The sequence below is a fragment of the Vulpes lagopus genome, chromosome 2 (assembly GCF_018345385.1).
Source record: "Vulpes lagopus strain Blue_001 chromosome 2, ASM1834538v1, whole genome shotgun sequence".
In the NCBI taxonomy this organism is placed as follows: Eukaryota; Metazoa; Chordata; class Mammalia; order Carnivora; family Canidae; genus Vulpes; species Vulpes lagopus.
The window spans coordinates 45,910,780-45,928,864 of record NC_054825.1 but is presented as its reverse complement, the minus strand read 5'-3'; the positions used below and the strand labels follow the sequence as shown (position 1 = coordinate 45,928,864).

The 18,085-nt window shown below is 46.8% G+C and overlaps 1 protein-coding gene and 1 long non-coding RNA gene across 9 annotated transcripts in view; one reads left to right on the top strand and one right to left on the bottom strand.

The window, feature by feature from the left end:
• PARP6 (poly(ADP-ribose) polymerase family member 6) overlaps positions 1 to 8,592 on the bottom strand; it is a 28,398-nt gene extending 19,806 nt beyond the window's left edge. For 5 of the 8 annotated variants that reach the window (XR_005986161.1, XM_041744833.1, XM_041744837.1 and 2 more), the window contains exons 1-8: positions 8,237 to 8,375; positions 6,743 to 7,009; positions 4,457 to 4,654; positions 3,747 to 3,824; positions 2,913 to 3,007; positions 2,433 to 2,493; positions 2,100 to 2,190; positions 1,582 to 1,648 (exon numbers count right to left, since the gene is read on the bottom strand). Coding sequence is in view for 7 of the 8 variants with exons in the window: in XM_041744833.1 (XP_041600767.1) it covers positions 1,582 to 1,648; positions 2,100 to 2,190; positions 2,433 to 2,493; positions 2,913 to 3,007; positions 3,747 to 3,824; positions 4,457 to 4,459 (395 nt within the window). In the remaining variant the exon portion in view is untranslated. Of the gene's footprint in view, positions 1 to 1,581; positions 1,649 to 2,099; positions 2,191 to 2,432; positions 2,494 to 2,912; positions 3,008 to 3,746; positions 3,825 to 4,456; positions 4,655 to 6,742; positions 7,010 to 8,236; positions 8,376 to 8,459 lie in introns of those variants that run through there. The other 3 variants (XM_041744836.1, XM_041744834.1, XM_041744835.1) reach the window with 3 other exon arrangements.
• A 99-nt stretch (positions 8,593 to 8,691) lies between these two features.
• LOC121484947 lies at positions 8,692 to 11,315 on the top strand. Its single transcript, XR_005986160.1, has 3 exons — positions 8,692 to 8,801; positions 9,234 to 9,344; positions 10,050 to 11,315. It is a non-coding gene; the product is annotated as an uncharacterized LOC121484947 (long non-coding RNA).
• The last annotated feature ends 6,770 nt before the right edge of the window (positions 11,316 to 18,085 follow it).

The following is an 18,085-nucleotide window of genomic DNA, read 5'->3' as shown; positions in this document are numbered from 1 at the left end:
GCCTACTCTGCAGGTTTCTTGAGTATTTTGCCTGGATGTTGAAGAGTGTTCTGCCTTTGATTCTATTTTCTTTCCATTTTATCATGTTCTTCCTTAGCAGTCTCCTACTTTATACCAGTTGTAATCTCCACCCATTCACTGAATATATTTTCAACCCTAACTTCTGTTACATACCTAACCATGTACTAAGTACCTCCACTTGAATATCCCAAGATTATCTTTTTCTTTTTTTTAAGTAGGCTTCATGCCCAGCATGGAGCCCAACTCAGGGCTTGAACTCACGACCCTGAGATCAAGATCTGAGCCTAGACCAACAGTTGGACACTCAACTGACTGAGCCACCCAGATGACTCCCCTCAAAGTTATCTTTAAACAACATGTTTAAAATGGAACTAATTATCTATCCTTATCCCATAAACCTGGTCCTCTTCTCTTCTTATATCCCTATTCAAATTGGTGGTATTACAAATTACCCAGACATATAGGTTGGAAATCTAAGAGTAATTTCCCACTATTCCTTAGTTCTTATGACCATATATGACATATCCAAATCAACATTCAACTCTTAGTGATTCTATACTCCAGAAAGCTCTCTAGTCCATCTTTCACCTCTATTCTCACCTACAGCCACACTTTGGCTCAGGCCCTCATCATCTTATGTCTGGACTTCTACAAAAGCCTCCTACTAAACTAGTTCTGGTCTCTTGTTTCACCATTTCCTACTGATTTTACACAGTGCTACCAGAATCGTTTCTCTAAAATGAAGTCTGGCCACATTCTTTCTTTGCCTAAAATCCTTCAATGTTCCTGCTGCCTACAAGATAAAAGCCCAAGATCCTCTCAGATTTGGACCCCTTCCTACTTCTCTGGCTTCAATTCCTACCACTCTCCCCTTGTATTTTACTGGCAATATTTAACTACTTGAGCTTCCTACACACATGCTGCTTCACCTGACTATGTCCTTGCAAATATTATTCACTCTCAGAGTCTGTCTGTATGGGCAACTCTTATCCATCCTTGAAAACATGAATCATCTCTGTTTCATTCATTCACTCAGCCCTCCACCCACCATTAGACAGACTGAGTCACTCCTTCCTCTATATTCTTTCTATATCTTATATGTTCACTTGTGTTAGAACATGTATCCACTAGATTCTACTCACTGAATAGAATATATAAAGAATCTACAATTCATTTATTTCTCTTTGTACACCAATATTAGCAAGGCACTGAACATATTACATAAACTAAAAACTGTCTGAGCTGCTAGAGCCCCACTCTGAGAATACCACTAGAGAAAATGTGAAGAACATTACCCTAATTCTAGGGTTGTACTTATCCTTAAATGGCAAGTACTGATGACTCCCCTCCTTACCTCCAGGAAGTCTCAAAGCCAGATACCCCAGAACCAGAGGATATCCTACCTAGCCATAAATTTTGCTTTCCAAATTTAGTCTTTCTTAGGAATATATCAGAAAGATATTTTTGGGAGGAAACATTCCATCTAAAGGTCTGCCTGTTCATCCATATGTCCATCTCTTCCCCTTATATGTCCATCATCAGAAAGATCAAAGTTCTTACTTTTTCAGCTGAAGACCCAGCCCAAACCCTTCCTTATTCGATGGCTGGAAAACCTCAATTGATGGTTCTGCAAAGAGAAGGAAAAGCTCCTAATATGTACAATCTATTTTCCTGGGAGTCTAAAACTCCAGTTCAGGGGACAAGCTTCCTCAGATTCTAAGCATACTCTAACCAATAGTGATGGAGAGGCAAACATCTGAGGCAGAGGGTAGATTCTGGGAACTGTCTGACCAGGTTAAAATATTTTAGCTTCTATGAGGAAGTTGGAGGGAATGGAAGGAATAAATAATATCTGGGGACCAGAGAAAACAATTTCATCACTAAGAAGGCCTTTAGGGGATGGATATCAGGCAACAGGGAATGGAGATACCAGTGACAGGAAACTGAAAAGCCTCTACTAATGGCCTGCAAACTATTTCCAAAGGCTTCATTCCTAGCTTTTCTCTGGCTCAGTTAACTTAGAACTTTGGATTAGGCCACACTCAAAGCATTTACTTGCCCAAAGTCAGTGCCTTTACCTGGTCCATCAAGGTACTGGGAGAGAGAAAATCGCAGCCTCAACACAATAGGTTCTGTTCGGAGGACTTTCCAGGCTGTAGAGACTTCCTCCTACAAGAGTAAAGGAAACAATTTCCCATTTAGCAAGAGAGAGGAATGGACTTGGGAAGTTTCCCTATATGACACGCACATGCACATGACAGTACACACCACTGTCTGCTGATGGTCTAGGAAAGACAGGGATGAAGAATATGTGCTCCAAATACAGCACTCAGGAACAAGACTCCTGGCCTACATGACAAAATCCACAAGTCCAGCTAGACATGTTGTTGGCAGGTACTAGCACCACTTACATCGAGGAAGCTGATGTTGATGTGGAGGTCAATGTCCACGTCATCGATAGTTCCATATTCTCTACAGAGATACAGGGGAAACTCATTAAGGGAGAAACAAGACTGAGGAGGAGGGAGAACTGAGCCTGGGGCCAGGGGAGAGGGAAGAGTGGAAGGTAGCTCTGTATCTAGACTTAGTTGCAGCCTGAGGCCACTTATATGATCAGGGCTTTCTCCAGGCCAGAAGCCCTTCTTACCTCAAAGGTCAAACTATCAGCCTAGAGGGATCTAGGATAAGAGTAAACCTCTAAGAAAAGCGGCTATACTTCCCTCATCAATGTTTTCAGCAAAGCTTAAGTATTCTAGGCAACTCCGGCTATCTATCACTAAGCTCATAATTTATCCATGTCCACAGACACCTAATGATACCATAAAAGGAAAAAACCTCCAGCCTTTTAACAGCTTAGAAAGAAGTGGCTTGCTCCTGAAGTGGAGTCCCACCTGATGGATACAGAGTTCTCACTGTAGATCTCCTTCACGGCTTCAATGTCTGCATCAAGCTGTGGGTGTCGATACAGGTCAGCTGCACAGCTCCCCTGAGTCAGCAGCAAAAACAGTGGGGAGAAATGGGGGGAGGGCAAAGAGGCAAAAAGAGATATGAAAAATAAAAACAATATGAACAAACACCAGGAACAGGAAAATCAAATGGCAGCAGTACATATAAGCAAAAGGCTGCTTCTGTGAAGGAGCTCATGATGGTGGCCCTAGCCATCCATCGTTGGCACCTAAGTCTCCTGCCATCTCCACTCTAAGAAGTTTCAGTGGACCAAATAAATGCAGGCCTTGCTTGAGAACTACACAGCCTTAAGCCTGCATCTTTTCCTCTGACCCTGGCCAGGGATACTTAGGCATCCCTTCTATGAGAACCCAGAACAGGCTGAAGAATATAGAATTTAACTCAGATGGTTCTGTGTGAAGAGTTCAACATTCCTCTTCAGGATTCTGTCCTGGGTAGTGATAGCGTGCATGACAGCATGACCAATCACTGGCAGGATAATCTTTTAAAAATTTGACCCTAATGAATGAAATGATACCCACTAGCTAGTAGAGTAAAAAAATAATTATTTCCAACCAAGAACACATGGGTAGCTTCCACATAGGTCTCAGGCAATAGCAAGGATATGAGATCAGCTCTGCTGAGACAATGCTCAGACCATACGAACATTGTATTATATCATTTTATCCCTGCTCCAGAATAATCCTTCACTACTTGTTGTATTCAGAGACACACACATTTAGACTATCCAACATGGTTTTTAGGGGTTGTAATCTCACCTGAACTCCATAGAGAAACTCCTCTGATTCATTATCTCCCTCCGAATCATCATCATTCCAGAACTGGCCTTTGATGTCCTAGTGATGAGAAATAATACAACCCTGGTTGGATCTCTATCATCCCATGGAACGGAGTGGGGTGACAGGAAACAGACTCCCACAAAGAATGGGAGGCCTCTTAGAATGGAATAACTGAGGCCCTATTCCCTTTACTCCCTTTGCCTCACCCTTTGGGAACATCTGTCTCTTCCAGGATCTGGTCATATCCATGGCCTACCTCTGACTTGTGAGGGATGGAAGAAAACGGAATTTTGGCCTTCTTGAGTGTAGGTATGATGATTAAGGCTCTGGTAGCCAATGAGGGAGAGACGCAGACTTCAACATCAATGTTGATTCCTAGGCATATCTAGATCTAGTGCAAGCTGGCCCCTTCTAGGATCATTACTGCAAAGAAGCTACCACACATAGCTAAGCTCTCTTGTCCTATCACTCCCTTTCTATCCCTTACTAAACTCTCCCCTCCCTTTCCAAGAAAATCTACCTGTACACACACCAAGTAACACTCTCTCCATGCTCTTTCTGTTAATTCAGATAAACACGCTACCTTTCAAAAGGGTAGGAGGGAAAATACCAGGAAAAGGTGAGGTTTGCACTTGGTCCCATCTATCCCATGAATGATCAGATGGGAGAGGTGGGCAGTCAGTTCTCACCATTGGGTCAGTGGGTCACACACACTCCCAGGTCAGTGCTAGGCAGCACCCCTCCATACCACCAGCTGAACCCAGGCCAACGGGATGGGCATTTAGGAGGCCACAGAGGGAGACAAAGGAGGGGGTGATGTCAGGGGCTGACTGGAGATCTGCTGGGGAGGTCAGGCTCTGCTGTGGTGGTGGTAACAAGTCACTCTCCTGTGGAAAGTAGACAACAATTGGTTTCATCACCACTTAACAGCTAGATGGTATTACACAGGCACACATGTTTATGGATACACTTTTATTAGACATATTACAGACACTTGCATAGAGACATACTTGCATGCATGTACACACACTTGTACACATAGTTCATAAGGATAATGAACCGTGAAAGCACTATACAAACATAAGACACTGTTGTTCCATTTGAGCTCAAGAGTTGGGATTAGAGCAAGTTGGGACTGAGCTCAAGAGTTGGGATTAGAGCAAGTCTCTAGATCATAATGCTAGATCAACCCTTGAAGTCAAAAGTGATGGTGGTTAAGACCAGATGATGATAAGCTACTCTATCTAGTCCGTTCATCCACAGTACCAACCCTCACCAGAATCAGATTCTTCTGGGAATCTTTACTTCTACTTATGTACTCAAATTGAATCATCATGACTTATTAAATATCATTACCACTAGAATCCTTTATATGACAATCAGAGCTAACTTAAAAAGTCCTCAATAACACTGAAAATCCCCTACTAGACATGGTCTAAGTTGTCATGGCCAAAATACCCTGGACTAGTCTTGGAACCTATTCCCCAAATAAAAATGCAATAATGATCCCAATTGTCAGAAAAACACTAACTCCTAGCCATTTCACAAAATTAAGAACCACTATCTAGGCCTTCCTGGTTCTGCACATATCTGTCTCACTCACTCCAACCTTAAAAGGAGGTGTTCTTGGTCTCTAATATGGTTCTACTGAATCTTAGGTTTATAGATCAGACTGGGATCTATGGATCTGCAATGTCAGCATCATCTGGAAACATTTGAAATGTAAATTCTCAGACTTCTATTAAGGCCTACTGAATTAGAAACTCCAGAGATGCGGTCCAGTAATTTATGTTTTAACAAACCCCCCCAAATTATGCCGACATATAAAATTTGAGAACCACTGTTCTAAATCCTTGTGTGTTCCAGGGGCCTGTGGTCTGTTCCCAGATACCAAGCTAAGCCTGATAACTGACTCAGGACGGGGACATATGGCACAATGCCAAGGCAAACACTGATCGCAGCACCTGACTCATCAAAAACAATATGGGAGGGATCCCTGGGTGGCGCAGCGGTTTAGCGCCTGCCTTTGGCCCAGGTCGCGATCCTGGAGACCCGGGATTGAATCCCACGTCGGGCTCCCGATGCGTGGAGCCTGCTTCTCCCTCTGCCTGTGTCTCTGCCTCTCTCTCTCTCTCTCTCTGTGACTATCATAAATAAATAAATAATTTAAAAAAAAAAAACAGTATGGGAAATTACAACTGAAGTTCTTAGAGATGAAATGGCCAATATCTGAGATTTACTTTAAAATATTACTCCAGCCCAAAAAGGGCATTAGGGTGTATGTGTGTATGTGTCTGTGTGGAGTGGGCAGGAGGGAGATGAAATAAATACGGCATTATATTAATGATCAATCTGAGTGATGGATTCATGAGGGTTTCTTGTCCTCTACTTTTGTGTATAGTTGGAAAATTTCATAACTTAAAAAAAATCATAGGCTACTCTTGTACTTTTTCAGGGGCCCTGAAAAGTCAACTCTAAATGTGAATAGGAAAATTATCCCTGAAACTCCACAACTGCTTCCTTGCTGTTCTTCAAACATATTAAGAATATTCCCACCATAAGGCCTGTCCCTGCTGTTGCTTCTTCTTGGAACACTTTTCAGATATCCATATGGCTTACTCCTTAACTTTCAGATTTCTGCTCAGAGGTCATCTTGACCATCCTCTATAAAACAGCAAAACCTCAATACACACACACACACTAGCACTCTCTATGCCCCCTACCCACTTTATATTTTTCCACAGCATCATGCTCTGACATACAAAATGTTTATTTATCTTCCACCAGAACATAAGCCCTGTGGTGGCAGAGGCCTTGACTCTTTACTGTCTATGTTGTCAGTCCCTCAACTCATAATGAATGAACTGTCTGATACCTAAACCAAAAGGGAGATACATACAAGAACTTAAATGTGTCTACACATAGACAAAATCATACAAAAAAAAAATGAATTTAAAAAGCAAGACTCCATTCACCTTCAAGAGCAGCTGAGAACCAAAATTATGAAGATCTGAGGGCTGAGCTGGGTTTGTGAGATTTGAAAATAAACAGTCAGGTGCTGATCTGGATGATCACAGAGGAATAAAGAGGGAGGCACTAATGTCCAGCTTGGGCTGTCTTGGGCTGGGTGGTAGGACGTTGGCAGCGTAGGCCAGAAGTACCAACTTTCTCAAGGTCTTTGTCGCCGTAGAAGTCAAGAGAAACTTAGCCTCTCTCCAAGGGCTGTTGCTGCTTGGTTTCTGCTGTTATCACAAGGAGAAAAAGTTCAGAGGGGATTTTTCTCGTCCAGGGAAGAAACAATTCAAGAGACTACCATCTTTTCCAAACCAGGCTGTTTCAGTGAAAGCGACTCCCTTCTACTCTCAACACCCATTCCCCAAGAGGTAGAAAATGGGTTTTAAAACAGTGGGAAAGGGGGAAGTGGTGGGTCATGACATTCGCATAATCACAGACATCTCAAAGAGGCGTAAGCCCAAAAGATGATCTATCTCAATGCTTTCGTATGTATTATACACAGAATACTCAGGTGTAGGAGGGCAGCCCGGGTGGCTCAGCGGTTTAGCACTGCCTTCAGCCCAGGGCGGGATCGTGGAGACCCAGAATCGGGTCCCACATCGGGCTCCCTGCATGGAGCCTGCTTCTCCCTCCACCTGTGTCTCTGCCTCTATGTGTGTGTGTGTCTCTCATTAATAAATAAATAAAATCTTAAAAAAAAAAAAAAGAATACTCAGTTATAGGAAAGCTGAGCAAGTGGCTTAGCATCAGTATAGTGGAACTGGGACTTAAGGACATTGGACAGGTCCTAATTGTAATTGCATCCAATTTTTCTTGCGATGTGGTTATAACTCATGAAAGGAGTTGTTGAATGAATTGAGCAAGAAAGACCTATCTGATCCGTCTAAATGAGGCGAAGGAGGGAACCTTTCAAGAGAGGCTGGGCCAAATACAGACTGTGCGAGGGGAGCGCCTCCACTCTCTCAGTTCCGGGTGAAGTGTGGAGCTCAGAAGACCTCACGGATTTGCACGGGAACGGGCCCAGTGTAAATGCGCCCCAAGTCTGGATCACAAAGGTCCTCCCCCGGGTCCACGGGCACTTCTCGGTTGCGACAACTTCTCGTCTAAGTGGAAGCAGCCTCGGATCCCGACATACAGCTGTGGGCCTGACTCCCTGCTTTGTCCTCCCGGGGAAGGGGTGCCTCCGCTCCAGGGCGAGCGCTCCGTCCCCGGAAAGACTAGGCCACGGAACAAAGAGCGCGGGGTGGGGGTGTGTGGGGGGGCCGGACACCCACGGGGAGGGGCGATTCCCGAAGGCCAGCGCTGTCCCCGGGACGCCGGCGGCGGGGGAGGACGAGGGGAGCCCCCGAACCCTGCTGCCCTCCGCGCTTCCAGGGCAGGCCCCGAGGCCTCGCCGGGGCGAGCCGCACGGCTCCTCCCCGGGTTCCCCCGGAGACCCCAAACACGCCCAGCACCTGCCTCCCGGGAAGAAGCTCTGTGCCCGATCGGTGCCGCCGGCCGCCCGGCCTTGAGCGCAGCCTGTCAAGCCCGGGAGGGCCCTCAGCGCCACCCGGTCCAAGCCCCTCACTTCATCCACCCCGGCCGAGGCGGGGCGGGCCCCGCACCCTTCCCGCGGCCCGGCCGCCCCGCCCCGTCCCCGTGGCGGCCGCCCCACAGGCCGGCCTCGCGAGTACTCACGGCGACCCCGGGCCGCGTGCGGCCGCCGCCGAGGGGACGAGCGGCCCGGGACGCCCCGCGGGGGCGGAGCGGCAGGCCAAGGGGCGGGGGCCGGGCCGGGCGGACGAGGTCGCGCTCCCCCCACGCCTCGTCGTTCCGTCACGGGCGCGCAGAGCCAGTCTGCGCATGCTCGCGCGGCGCCGCCGCGGTCACGTGGCCGGCTCCCGGCCAATCGCCGCGTGGCCTGCCCCCGGGCGCGCCCCCGCCCCGGACGCCGGGCTTCCACGCGTGCGCGGGCCTCGCCGGCGGGGGGGCGGAGCGCGGGGCAGCGGCAGGTGGCGCGTGCGCGGAGCTTCGGGGCGGGTGCGTGGGAAACCGAGGGGTCTGGGGGTGCGCGGAGAGCGCTCCGGAACAGGCGGTCGGCGCTGGGCGCCCCGTGTGGCCGGGAGGAACGAGCAGGGCCGACCGCCCCGGCTGCCTCGGCTGCAGCTGGAGACCGAGGAGGGCTTCCCGCGCCCCCGCGGGGCTCCAGGACCCCCCTGGTTTGCAGCGGTGGAGTCAGACATCCCAGCGTTTCCTGAGGTCGCCGGGAAGCGCTCTGGCTTTCCATGAGAACGATCTGGGTTCTGAGCTCGGTCGCGGCAACTTCCCGTTCAGCCTCGAACCACGCCTTTCACTTTCCGACTCAGCTTTCCCATCTGTCAAGTGGGGGCACAAATACCTTGTAACGGGGTTGTGGTGCTGAGGGTGAACTAAGGTGATAGCTCGGGCCTTTATGAGGTTGCTGTTTTGCAGGCTGTAAAGGGTCAAATACCTGCAGTGTCCGACGGTTCAACATAATGCATGCAAGAACCTGCCAGTAGGAAGCACGAGAGCCCTAATTAGGGCCGTTGTAGTTGATCTCAGGTATGGCCACATCTCCCTTCCTCCTTAGACTTGCATGTCAGGGCTCCCATATGCCCCTCTTTCCCATCCGCACTAAGGGGGAAAGGCTTACCTTGGATCTCCTCTCCTTCCTCGCTGCCTCTTTTTAGCCGGATACAGCAGGCCCAGGGAAAGCTTTGCCCGCAGTGGTAGAGGCAGATGCTCAGCATCTCCTTTCTGATTCCCTCCTTATGAAGCTGACTCCCTGGTCCTTTCACCTTTCTCTCAGCCTGGGCCACAACACGGTCTTAGCATCAGGTTGTTATAGCCATAGCTCATAATAACCGAAAAAAGTGAGCGATAGAAAACAACAGGACTTAAAGCCTTAGTCTTAGAGTGTAGAAGTTCAGAGTAGTTGGGGGAAGGAGTTGGCTCTGTTCCCCTACAACAGTTCCCCACAACAAAGGCCCTGTAACAGCGTTTAAAAGCCTGACAGCGTTTGAACACAAGCACTTGGGGGTAAACAGAGGGGGTGGGTCCCTACGAGTAAAATCTCAAAATCTGGTATTTCACAACCTTCCAGGCTTTCCCCCTCTTCACCCCCTCCCATCTCACACCATCAGCTCTTCTACTCCTTATGAATCACATGAATCTTGACTGACTCATGGTTTATCAGTATCTTCCTGCTTCCCTTCTATTACTATCCAGTCAGATCCTATGGGCAGTTACTTTTTTTTTTTTTTTTAGGTTTTATTTTTTTCATGAGAGGCACACAGAGAGAGGAAGACATAGGCAGAGGGGAGAAGCAGGCTCCCTGCGGGGAGTGTGATTCCGGACTCCATCCCAGGACCCCAGGATCACCACCTGAGCCGGAGGCAGATGCTCAACCACTGAGCCACTCAAGTGTCCCTGGTCAATTACTTTTATCACATTTTTGTTAACATGCTTGCTCTTAAAATCATAATCTTGGATTATTCCGGCCATTAATCTCCTCTCCCCTCCCCCCCTCCCCTCCTCTCCCCTCCTCTTCCCTCCTCTCCCCTCCCCTCCCCTCCTAAACCAAGATAAGGGAAATCACCCAATCCTGCAGAACTGTGCTCTTGAGTGGACACTGTTTAAGTCTAGCTCATTAACCCTCTTCTTTGGGATTTATATTTTCCACACTCATCCTCCAGATCTGTGGGCTCCAGGGCCATGCTCGTTTTGTGTGACCCCTGACACTGTGGCTGCAGCTTTTTTGAACTGTGAGTGGATCCCTAATCCAAGTTATGCTGAGTAAGTGTTTTCTCCTGGGAATCTTGGATTAGGGAGGAGAAATGGGTTATTCTAACTGGACTGGTTTCTTGAACAGAAGAAATAAAAACTCAGGAGCTATGGTAAATTTACCTCCACGAGGAGATGGGAGATGGAGAAAGACTACCTTCAGGGAGAGAATGAACCATCTAGAGGCCGAGACCAGAAATGATGAGATTGGTCTCTGGTTCTTGAAAGCTTCCCAAGCCCTTTGTGAGACCCTCTGACCTTGGGGTCTCTGATTCACATTTATCTAGAATAAATCGTGTAAGCTAACTTAACTTATACTCAATGCAGAGCTACTACAAACTCAGTCTCTTCAGTTGTGCCCACAGTGTACCCAGCAGTCCTTCTACGGGTCAGCTTCTGTCACCATCCCCCAGTCTGCTTCACAGAGAAACGGAAGGCAAGGGGGAGGAAACTGTCTTAGTTTCCAGTTCCCTCCAAGCATTTGACTCTCTCCCGCCCTTTCTTTCTCAGAAAAGGTTTCCCTTCAAATCCAAGGTTAATCCTTCCACTATGATGTGTAGTTCATTCCCTTTTCATCTCTTCAGGAAATTTGTTCCTTCACTATGCCTCTCCTTCATGGATATTCAACTTTTCCCTCTTCCCTATTCTTTGATCTCAGCACATAAACTTGATCAACTGGGCCCATCTAAAACAACAACAACAACAACAACAACAACAAAAAAAAAACACCCAATTTCAATCCCACCGACTACTGACTGTTGCACATTTTTTTCTTGCCTGCAGCAAACTTCTAGGGAGTAGTGGGACTCTCCACTTCCTCACCTCCCATGTACTCTTTAAACCTAGTGCTTAAATCTGGTGACCTTATCCCCAAATCCCTACTGAAAATACTTTCAGTGAAGCTGCAAAGGACTTCTGAACTGAAAAATCCATTGGAAATGGATTAATTTATTCAACCATTTGATGTCATTTGGCTTTGTTGACCACCTGGATCCTGCACCCTTTGTTAGCTCCTAGGGGCTACCCAATTCCAGTTTCTTCCTACACTCACATGGGCCCTCTGCAGCATCCTTAATGGACTCCTTTTCTGTCATTCACTATTTATAAATAAGAAAACAAGGGACCCGGCTGGCTCAGGTAGCAGGTAGTGCATGCAACTCTTGATCTTGGGGTTGTAAGTTTGAGCCCCACATTGGTTGCAGAGATTACTTAAAAATAAAAATCTTCCCTAAAAATGAGAAAACAGTTTATTCCACACTGATTTCTCATTTCTTCACTCTTCCCATTGACCTCAACAGCACCCACCTGAAGTGGACCTTGGTAATTTGGGGCTTCTCAGAATCTGATTCCCCTTCCTTCTTACAAGTCTTGGAGATAAGCAGAGCATACATTCCATGACAGACATCAAAGGGGTTGGCAGGTAAGACAGAGGTATGTGACCAGGACCTGGCCAAGTAGCCCCCAGAAATGTGGATTCTGGGGTAAATGATTCAGAGAAATAGAATTGTGGATAATTCACCCTGGCAGTGGCCACAGCAGGGTCAGCTCTCTCCCATGGTTTGAGCTATAGGGGGATGGGTACTAGTGACATGGTGACATGAAGCATCCACTGATGATGAAATCTCTAGTACTCTCACTCTCTGGTTCTGACGTCTAACTTTGGCTTTTGTTCTGGTGGACTGGCCTCCCATTGTTCCCACTCATTTCCCAAGCTTGCATGTCCTGCTTGGCGATACTATGACCCACCCAGTGCCCTTTCAACAAATGGCTTTTCTGTTTCAATCATCCTGTGTGGCACACTGACTGCAGGTGACAAGGACTCCCAAATTTATATCTTCCTCCTTTCCTTCTTCAAGTTGCCTTTTGGATAACTTGCTTTTAGACAACTCCATTTGTATGTCTCATAGGCAAACACATTTTCTTGTCAGCCTGCATCTCTTCCATGTTCCTAGCTTCATAAATGGCATCTATGACTAATTTCAGCCTGAACCCTGAAAGAAGCATCTTAGACTTCTCCCGCCCTCATTTAAACAAGACCAATTTTACCTTGTAAACATCCTACATCTTAAAGCAATCCCGATGTTATAATCCTGCTCTTCCTCACCAGGATTGCACTATCGTCCTAACTAGACCCTCTATCCTAGTATCTACTCCACTGAATCCACTTGGCGGTCCAGCAGGGTCTTCTTAAAACCCAAATCTGATCATGGCACTCCTCTATTAAACCCCTTCAATGGCTCCCTCCTACCTCTGTGATAAAACTGATAACCCTTTCTATGGATCTGGCTCTCACTACTTCTTCACCTGCATTCGAAACTCCAGCCAGGTCAAAGCACACATTCTTACAGACCCTGCAGGACATGTCTTCATAAATCATAAATCCTCATTGGGACTGAGAGTCACAATGCCATTTCTGCCCCTCTGTCTTCCCCTCCTCCCCCCAGAGATGGATCCGTGACCCATTGGGCCAGGCAGGGGACTCCATCACCTTGCCCAAAGTGATTAGGTCAGGCATGAGTTCGTGGCCTAAGTAGAGCCAATCAATGTTCTCTTCAAAACTCTCTTGCTTTGGAGGCCACAGTGCTAGGAACATATGAGACTGAAGTTGCTGGCACCCAGCTCTCTCTATCACATGAAGAAAAGTGTGTCTGTGGCAGGAAAAGGAATGGGACCAAAGCACAAAGAGAAGCAGAGCCCTGAAAGATGGAGAGAGAGATAGCCCATGACACTTATTTGAACCCTTGAATTCAGCCTTGCCTAATTCCAGCAATACACTACACCTCTCAGTTCCTTCTTGATTAAGCTGGTTTATGCTACTTTTTATCACCTGCCACTCAACCACTTCTAACACTAAAATGGAATGGGGTGTACAAACTCTAAAGTGGTGGAACCGAAGTGAAATGGGGCCTGCGGGGATCTGATGATCCTTGGCTGGGAGGTTGGACATCCATGTTATGTAATATCAAATTAGCTGGTTAAATGATCTTCTATTTTATCTTAAGATTTGGGTCATGCATCCATCCTTGATGGAGATCTCGGGGACACACTGGAAAAAAAAAAGTCTGGATGTTGAAGTGTGCTGGCCTCTTAAGATTTTCATTAGGATCCTGCAGTTCCGCTTGCCTCTGTGCTGCCCGAACCAGAACCAGTTTTGTTCAGAGTTACCTTTTCTGCCTGTGGCCAGCAAGCTAGACTGCCAAGGGTCATCATGTCTCTTACAGATTATAAAAGCCAGATCCTCTTCCTCGAGCTAAAGTGAGTGAAAACAAAGGCATAGATACAGGATATTCAATAGAAGAAACTTGAGCTTACAGCCTAAGGAATTCCAGAGAAAAAGTCTGATCCTCCATACCACACCTGAATGCATCTTTTTTTCTCCCAAATTAATATTTATTTATTTATTTCACTTAGAATTCAGCCAGTGCTAGGGATTCTGGTGCCTGGGATGTTGGCTGTAAATCCTGTAGGAAAATGTAAGATATACTGGTCACAAACCTCATGTGCCTTCTTGAACTTAAGTCCCCACCTACATCAAATAGCCCCTCCACTTCCACATCTGTGGTAGAAATGCCACATAACAGGCCCTGGAATCTGACTTCCCAAACAGCCATCTGGGGGTAAATGATGCATCTCATGGGACACCTGGGTGGCTCAGTGGTTTAGCGCCTCCCTTCAGCCCAGGGCGGGATCCTGGAGTCCGGGAATTGAGTCCCACGTCGGGCTCCCTGCATGGAGCCTGCTTCTCCCTCTGCGTGTGTCTCTGCCTCTGTCTCTCATGAATAAATAAAATCTTTAAAAAAAATGATGCATCCCAGAAGTACAGTGGAGGTAGCTCTCTGTGGGATACAATTTGACCAGAGGGAAATGAGAGAGGAAGAACATATGGATACACCCCCTCTCAATTCTCTGCTGTTCCCAGGTGGTTTCTCCTTGCAAATACGATGTGCTTAGAAAACAACACTGTCAAGTGACCTGTTCTCTCCTCATGGCTCATATGATGTCACCAACATGTAATGCATTATTTTGCATTTCTTGTCAGGAAAGATGAGAAGCTTCATCTTTCCTGACTCATGTCTCTCCTCCCCTCTCATCATCCTGGACTTCCATCTCCCCAAACAGTGTGAGCACTGTAACCCCTGCTTCAGAATCTGTTTCCAGAGCTAAGACATGGAGCCATAATCAGAGCTCCCATCCCAATATTAAGTCCCAATAGTGAGATAGCAAGAAGGTCCTTGCTGTGTAGACATGGCAGATTTCCTGTTCAAATGCAGAGAATCTAGCCCAGACTGTGGGCTTCCTGTCCAGAGCCCAGGGCCAAGGTTGGAATGGGAATGGGGATGGGGATGGAGGGGCCAGGCCATTTCTAGCCTATCCATAGGAGAAGCTGAGGCTCATTTCACAGGCTATCTTTGTGTTTCCCTGCATTTTCTTCCGGGCACCTTATACTTCTCTTGGGAAATGTCAGACCCAGGCTTGCAGATGCTCTGCCTTCTGGGTCTCTGCTTTCAGACATCTAAAAGGCAGGAGGCCAGAGCCTGGAAGTTCAAAGTCCCCTCTACAGATAGCCAGGCAGTTAAAGGTTCTCATTAACCCAGGCTGCTGGAGGGTGGAGAACACTGATAGCAGTGTGTAAAACTGGGGCTACGGAGAGAAACGGTGGCTCTCTGCCCTTTCTGAGTTTGCGCTTGGCACAGATTTGGTCACCTCTTTGTGGACCCCACATGGCTCAGCAGCTAAATAGCTGCTTTTCCAGGCTGAGCCATTGGCTTTTAGCTATTTAGCATTGGCTTTAGCTATTTAGCATTGGCTTTGAACTCCCTGAGTCTATGAGGTTTCTTCCTTTGCTGGTTTCCCAAAAACATAAGGTTGTGTGACATAATTATATACATGTGCTGGCCATGAGGGGAGGCCCAGAGGCCAAAAACAGCCTCTGAGTCCCTGCTGGATTTGGCTGTGTCACAATGCAGGCAGGTGCGCTCAGAACAGTGGTTGCCCAAAGATTACAGCCGAAGCTAGAAATTATGAAGAGCGATCCTGTGATCTCCATGTCCTTAGCACTTTCTTTGGGAAGGTATTCCATGCATCTTATGCTCCACTGAGGCAGAGGCGAGACTCCAGTTCTGGTCAGAGCACACAGAAAATCCAGAGCTGCTTCCAATGTTAGAGATCATTCATCATCTCAGACTAGAGGTCTTTTCTTCCTACGACACCTACGACTCCTTCCTAAGACACCCAGGAGAAAGAAATTCCAGAGGCCCTGCCAAAGGCTGTAAAACCTCATAGTCCCCAAGTGACACAAGTTCCCAGAGGGCCCGCAAATTCAACATCCACTGACAGACTCCTTATAGGACTGCTTTGGTGATGTGGCCTCAGTGTAATAATGGACCATGGCCAGAGGGCGAGGAATAGAGCAAGCTGCAGGTTGGCCCAAATGAATGCTTGTATGGTTCCCTCCTACCCTAAGCATCTCCTTGGGGCTGAGGCATAGGAGCCAGTACCACTCAGGGATTTTGACCATCTGGTCAGGGCTCCTGGAGCATGAGCCAGCCAAGTGTTGAATAGATAATGTTTCTTTGGGGGCATGAGCAGATTAAGATTTACTTATTACCATAGACAGACCATTGTGGAAACCATGAAGCTGATGGGGAAGGGAACAAAGTGTGACCAATTGCTAAGAAACAGAAACCACAAGGGCCTAATCCAGGTTCAAGGACGAAGACCCAGCAAGATTCTTGATGATGGTTACTAGCTCACAGAGGGCCCAGAAATCAAATCAATTGGTTTGAAAGGAATTATATCACCAGAGAATCCTCAGCCCTGGCATACAGGGCTCTGAAAATGCATAACCTCTAAGGCAATCTTTGGGTCTGAAGCCATGTCCAAAGGAAAGAAGGATGCTTCAGTTCCAGAAGAAACATCTTCTGAGGGATTCTCATAAAGGACAATAGATAATAGAAGGTATTTCCCAGTGGAAAGGGCTAAGAGTTTTGTTAACCAAGAAATTCACTCCACTGTCCAGAAAAATGTACTGTATGCTATAGGTTAGTGACCAATGTTTTTTCTTCTCCCCTGTTCCAAATGGACAGCTAAATCAATCTTTTAGCCATAGATTTTAAAATCATAAGTTACATCCAGACCTGATCAAGAATTGCACATCACAAAGGGACCCTGAACTGAGGGTTCCCTAAGGCAATTAGACATGATTCTGCTTTGTCTCCCATTTTTATTGGGCCGAGGATCATTTCACTGTTGGGCAGGCACATTTTTGAAATTGTATGTTTGTCAAGAAAAATATAGGTGGCTGCTGAGCAATAAAGGGGTGGAATACAGTGGATGTGTGCTGCTTATCTACCCATCATTCCTTCAAGGGCCCATTTCTTCTCTCCACGTGATCCTGATGAGGTTGTCAATTATGGTGGCCTACTCTTTCACCCTAGAGGTAGGCACATGTCCATTGCGGCCAAAGTCTTCCCTAGGACTTTAGAGCTAGAACCAGTGAGGCCGACATACAAAAGGAAGCAGATCCAAGACATGGGAGACATCATCAATTGAACCTCTAGATCCAGCCATGCATGAGGGTAGACCCATCCTTCGGTTTATCAGTTGTGTAAGCCAATTAATTTCCTACTGGATTAAACATGTTTGAGTTGGGGTTTTGATACTTGCAACTGAAAGAGTCCAGACTAATACATGCACACACAACAGAGACACACACACCATGTTGTTCAAACTCATTGGATATTGTACAAGTCTTGCATGATCTTAAAGGGTCAGCAAACTTTTTGTCTAAAGGATCAGATAAATATTTGTTTTGTGGAGGCACATATGGCCTCTGCCTCATACTCAATATATGTTTTATTTTTATAAACTTTTAAAAATATAAAACCATTCTGTTTGTAGGCCATACAAAACCAGGCTGCAGGCCAGATTTGCCCACAGGCCAGACTTTGCCAAGCCTGATGTAGACCCTGCCAACCTCTGCAGCATCACAGTCTGCCAGTCCCTAACCAAGTGCCATTTCGGTTCAAGTGTCTCGATATGACTCGGGGATGAGTTAAGGTTCAGGGTAGAGATGGGAATAGGAAGAGGGTCTTGTCTTGGTGCCTGCCGTCTCCCACCTAATCGGCACTGAATACATGGTAATCATTATTATTTCTCAGTAATAATTTATCAAAGTGATGCAGCTGTCCAAACAGCTTTGTTCAAAGTCCCAGTTCATCCCTGAAGACCCTTCTCTTCTTCAACTCCTTTAAGAAATCTTTCTCTGACCTCCCTTCCTAATCAAGTCTGAATTAGATACTCTTCTGCTGGTGATCATAGACCCTGTGTGACCTTCCATCATAACATGAATTGGTCAGTCTTTCCCACTGACTCTGAGCACATAGAATGCGGCTGAGCCCTAGCTCCTAGCACAGGGCTCAGCACCTGGCAGTGAACAGCCTCTCTGCCACCATGAGAATATATTTGAAGGCACAGGTGCTCCGTACATCCGCCTGGGTCCAGGGTGATCAGTCTGTGTG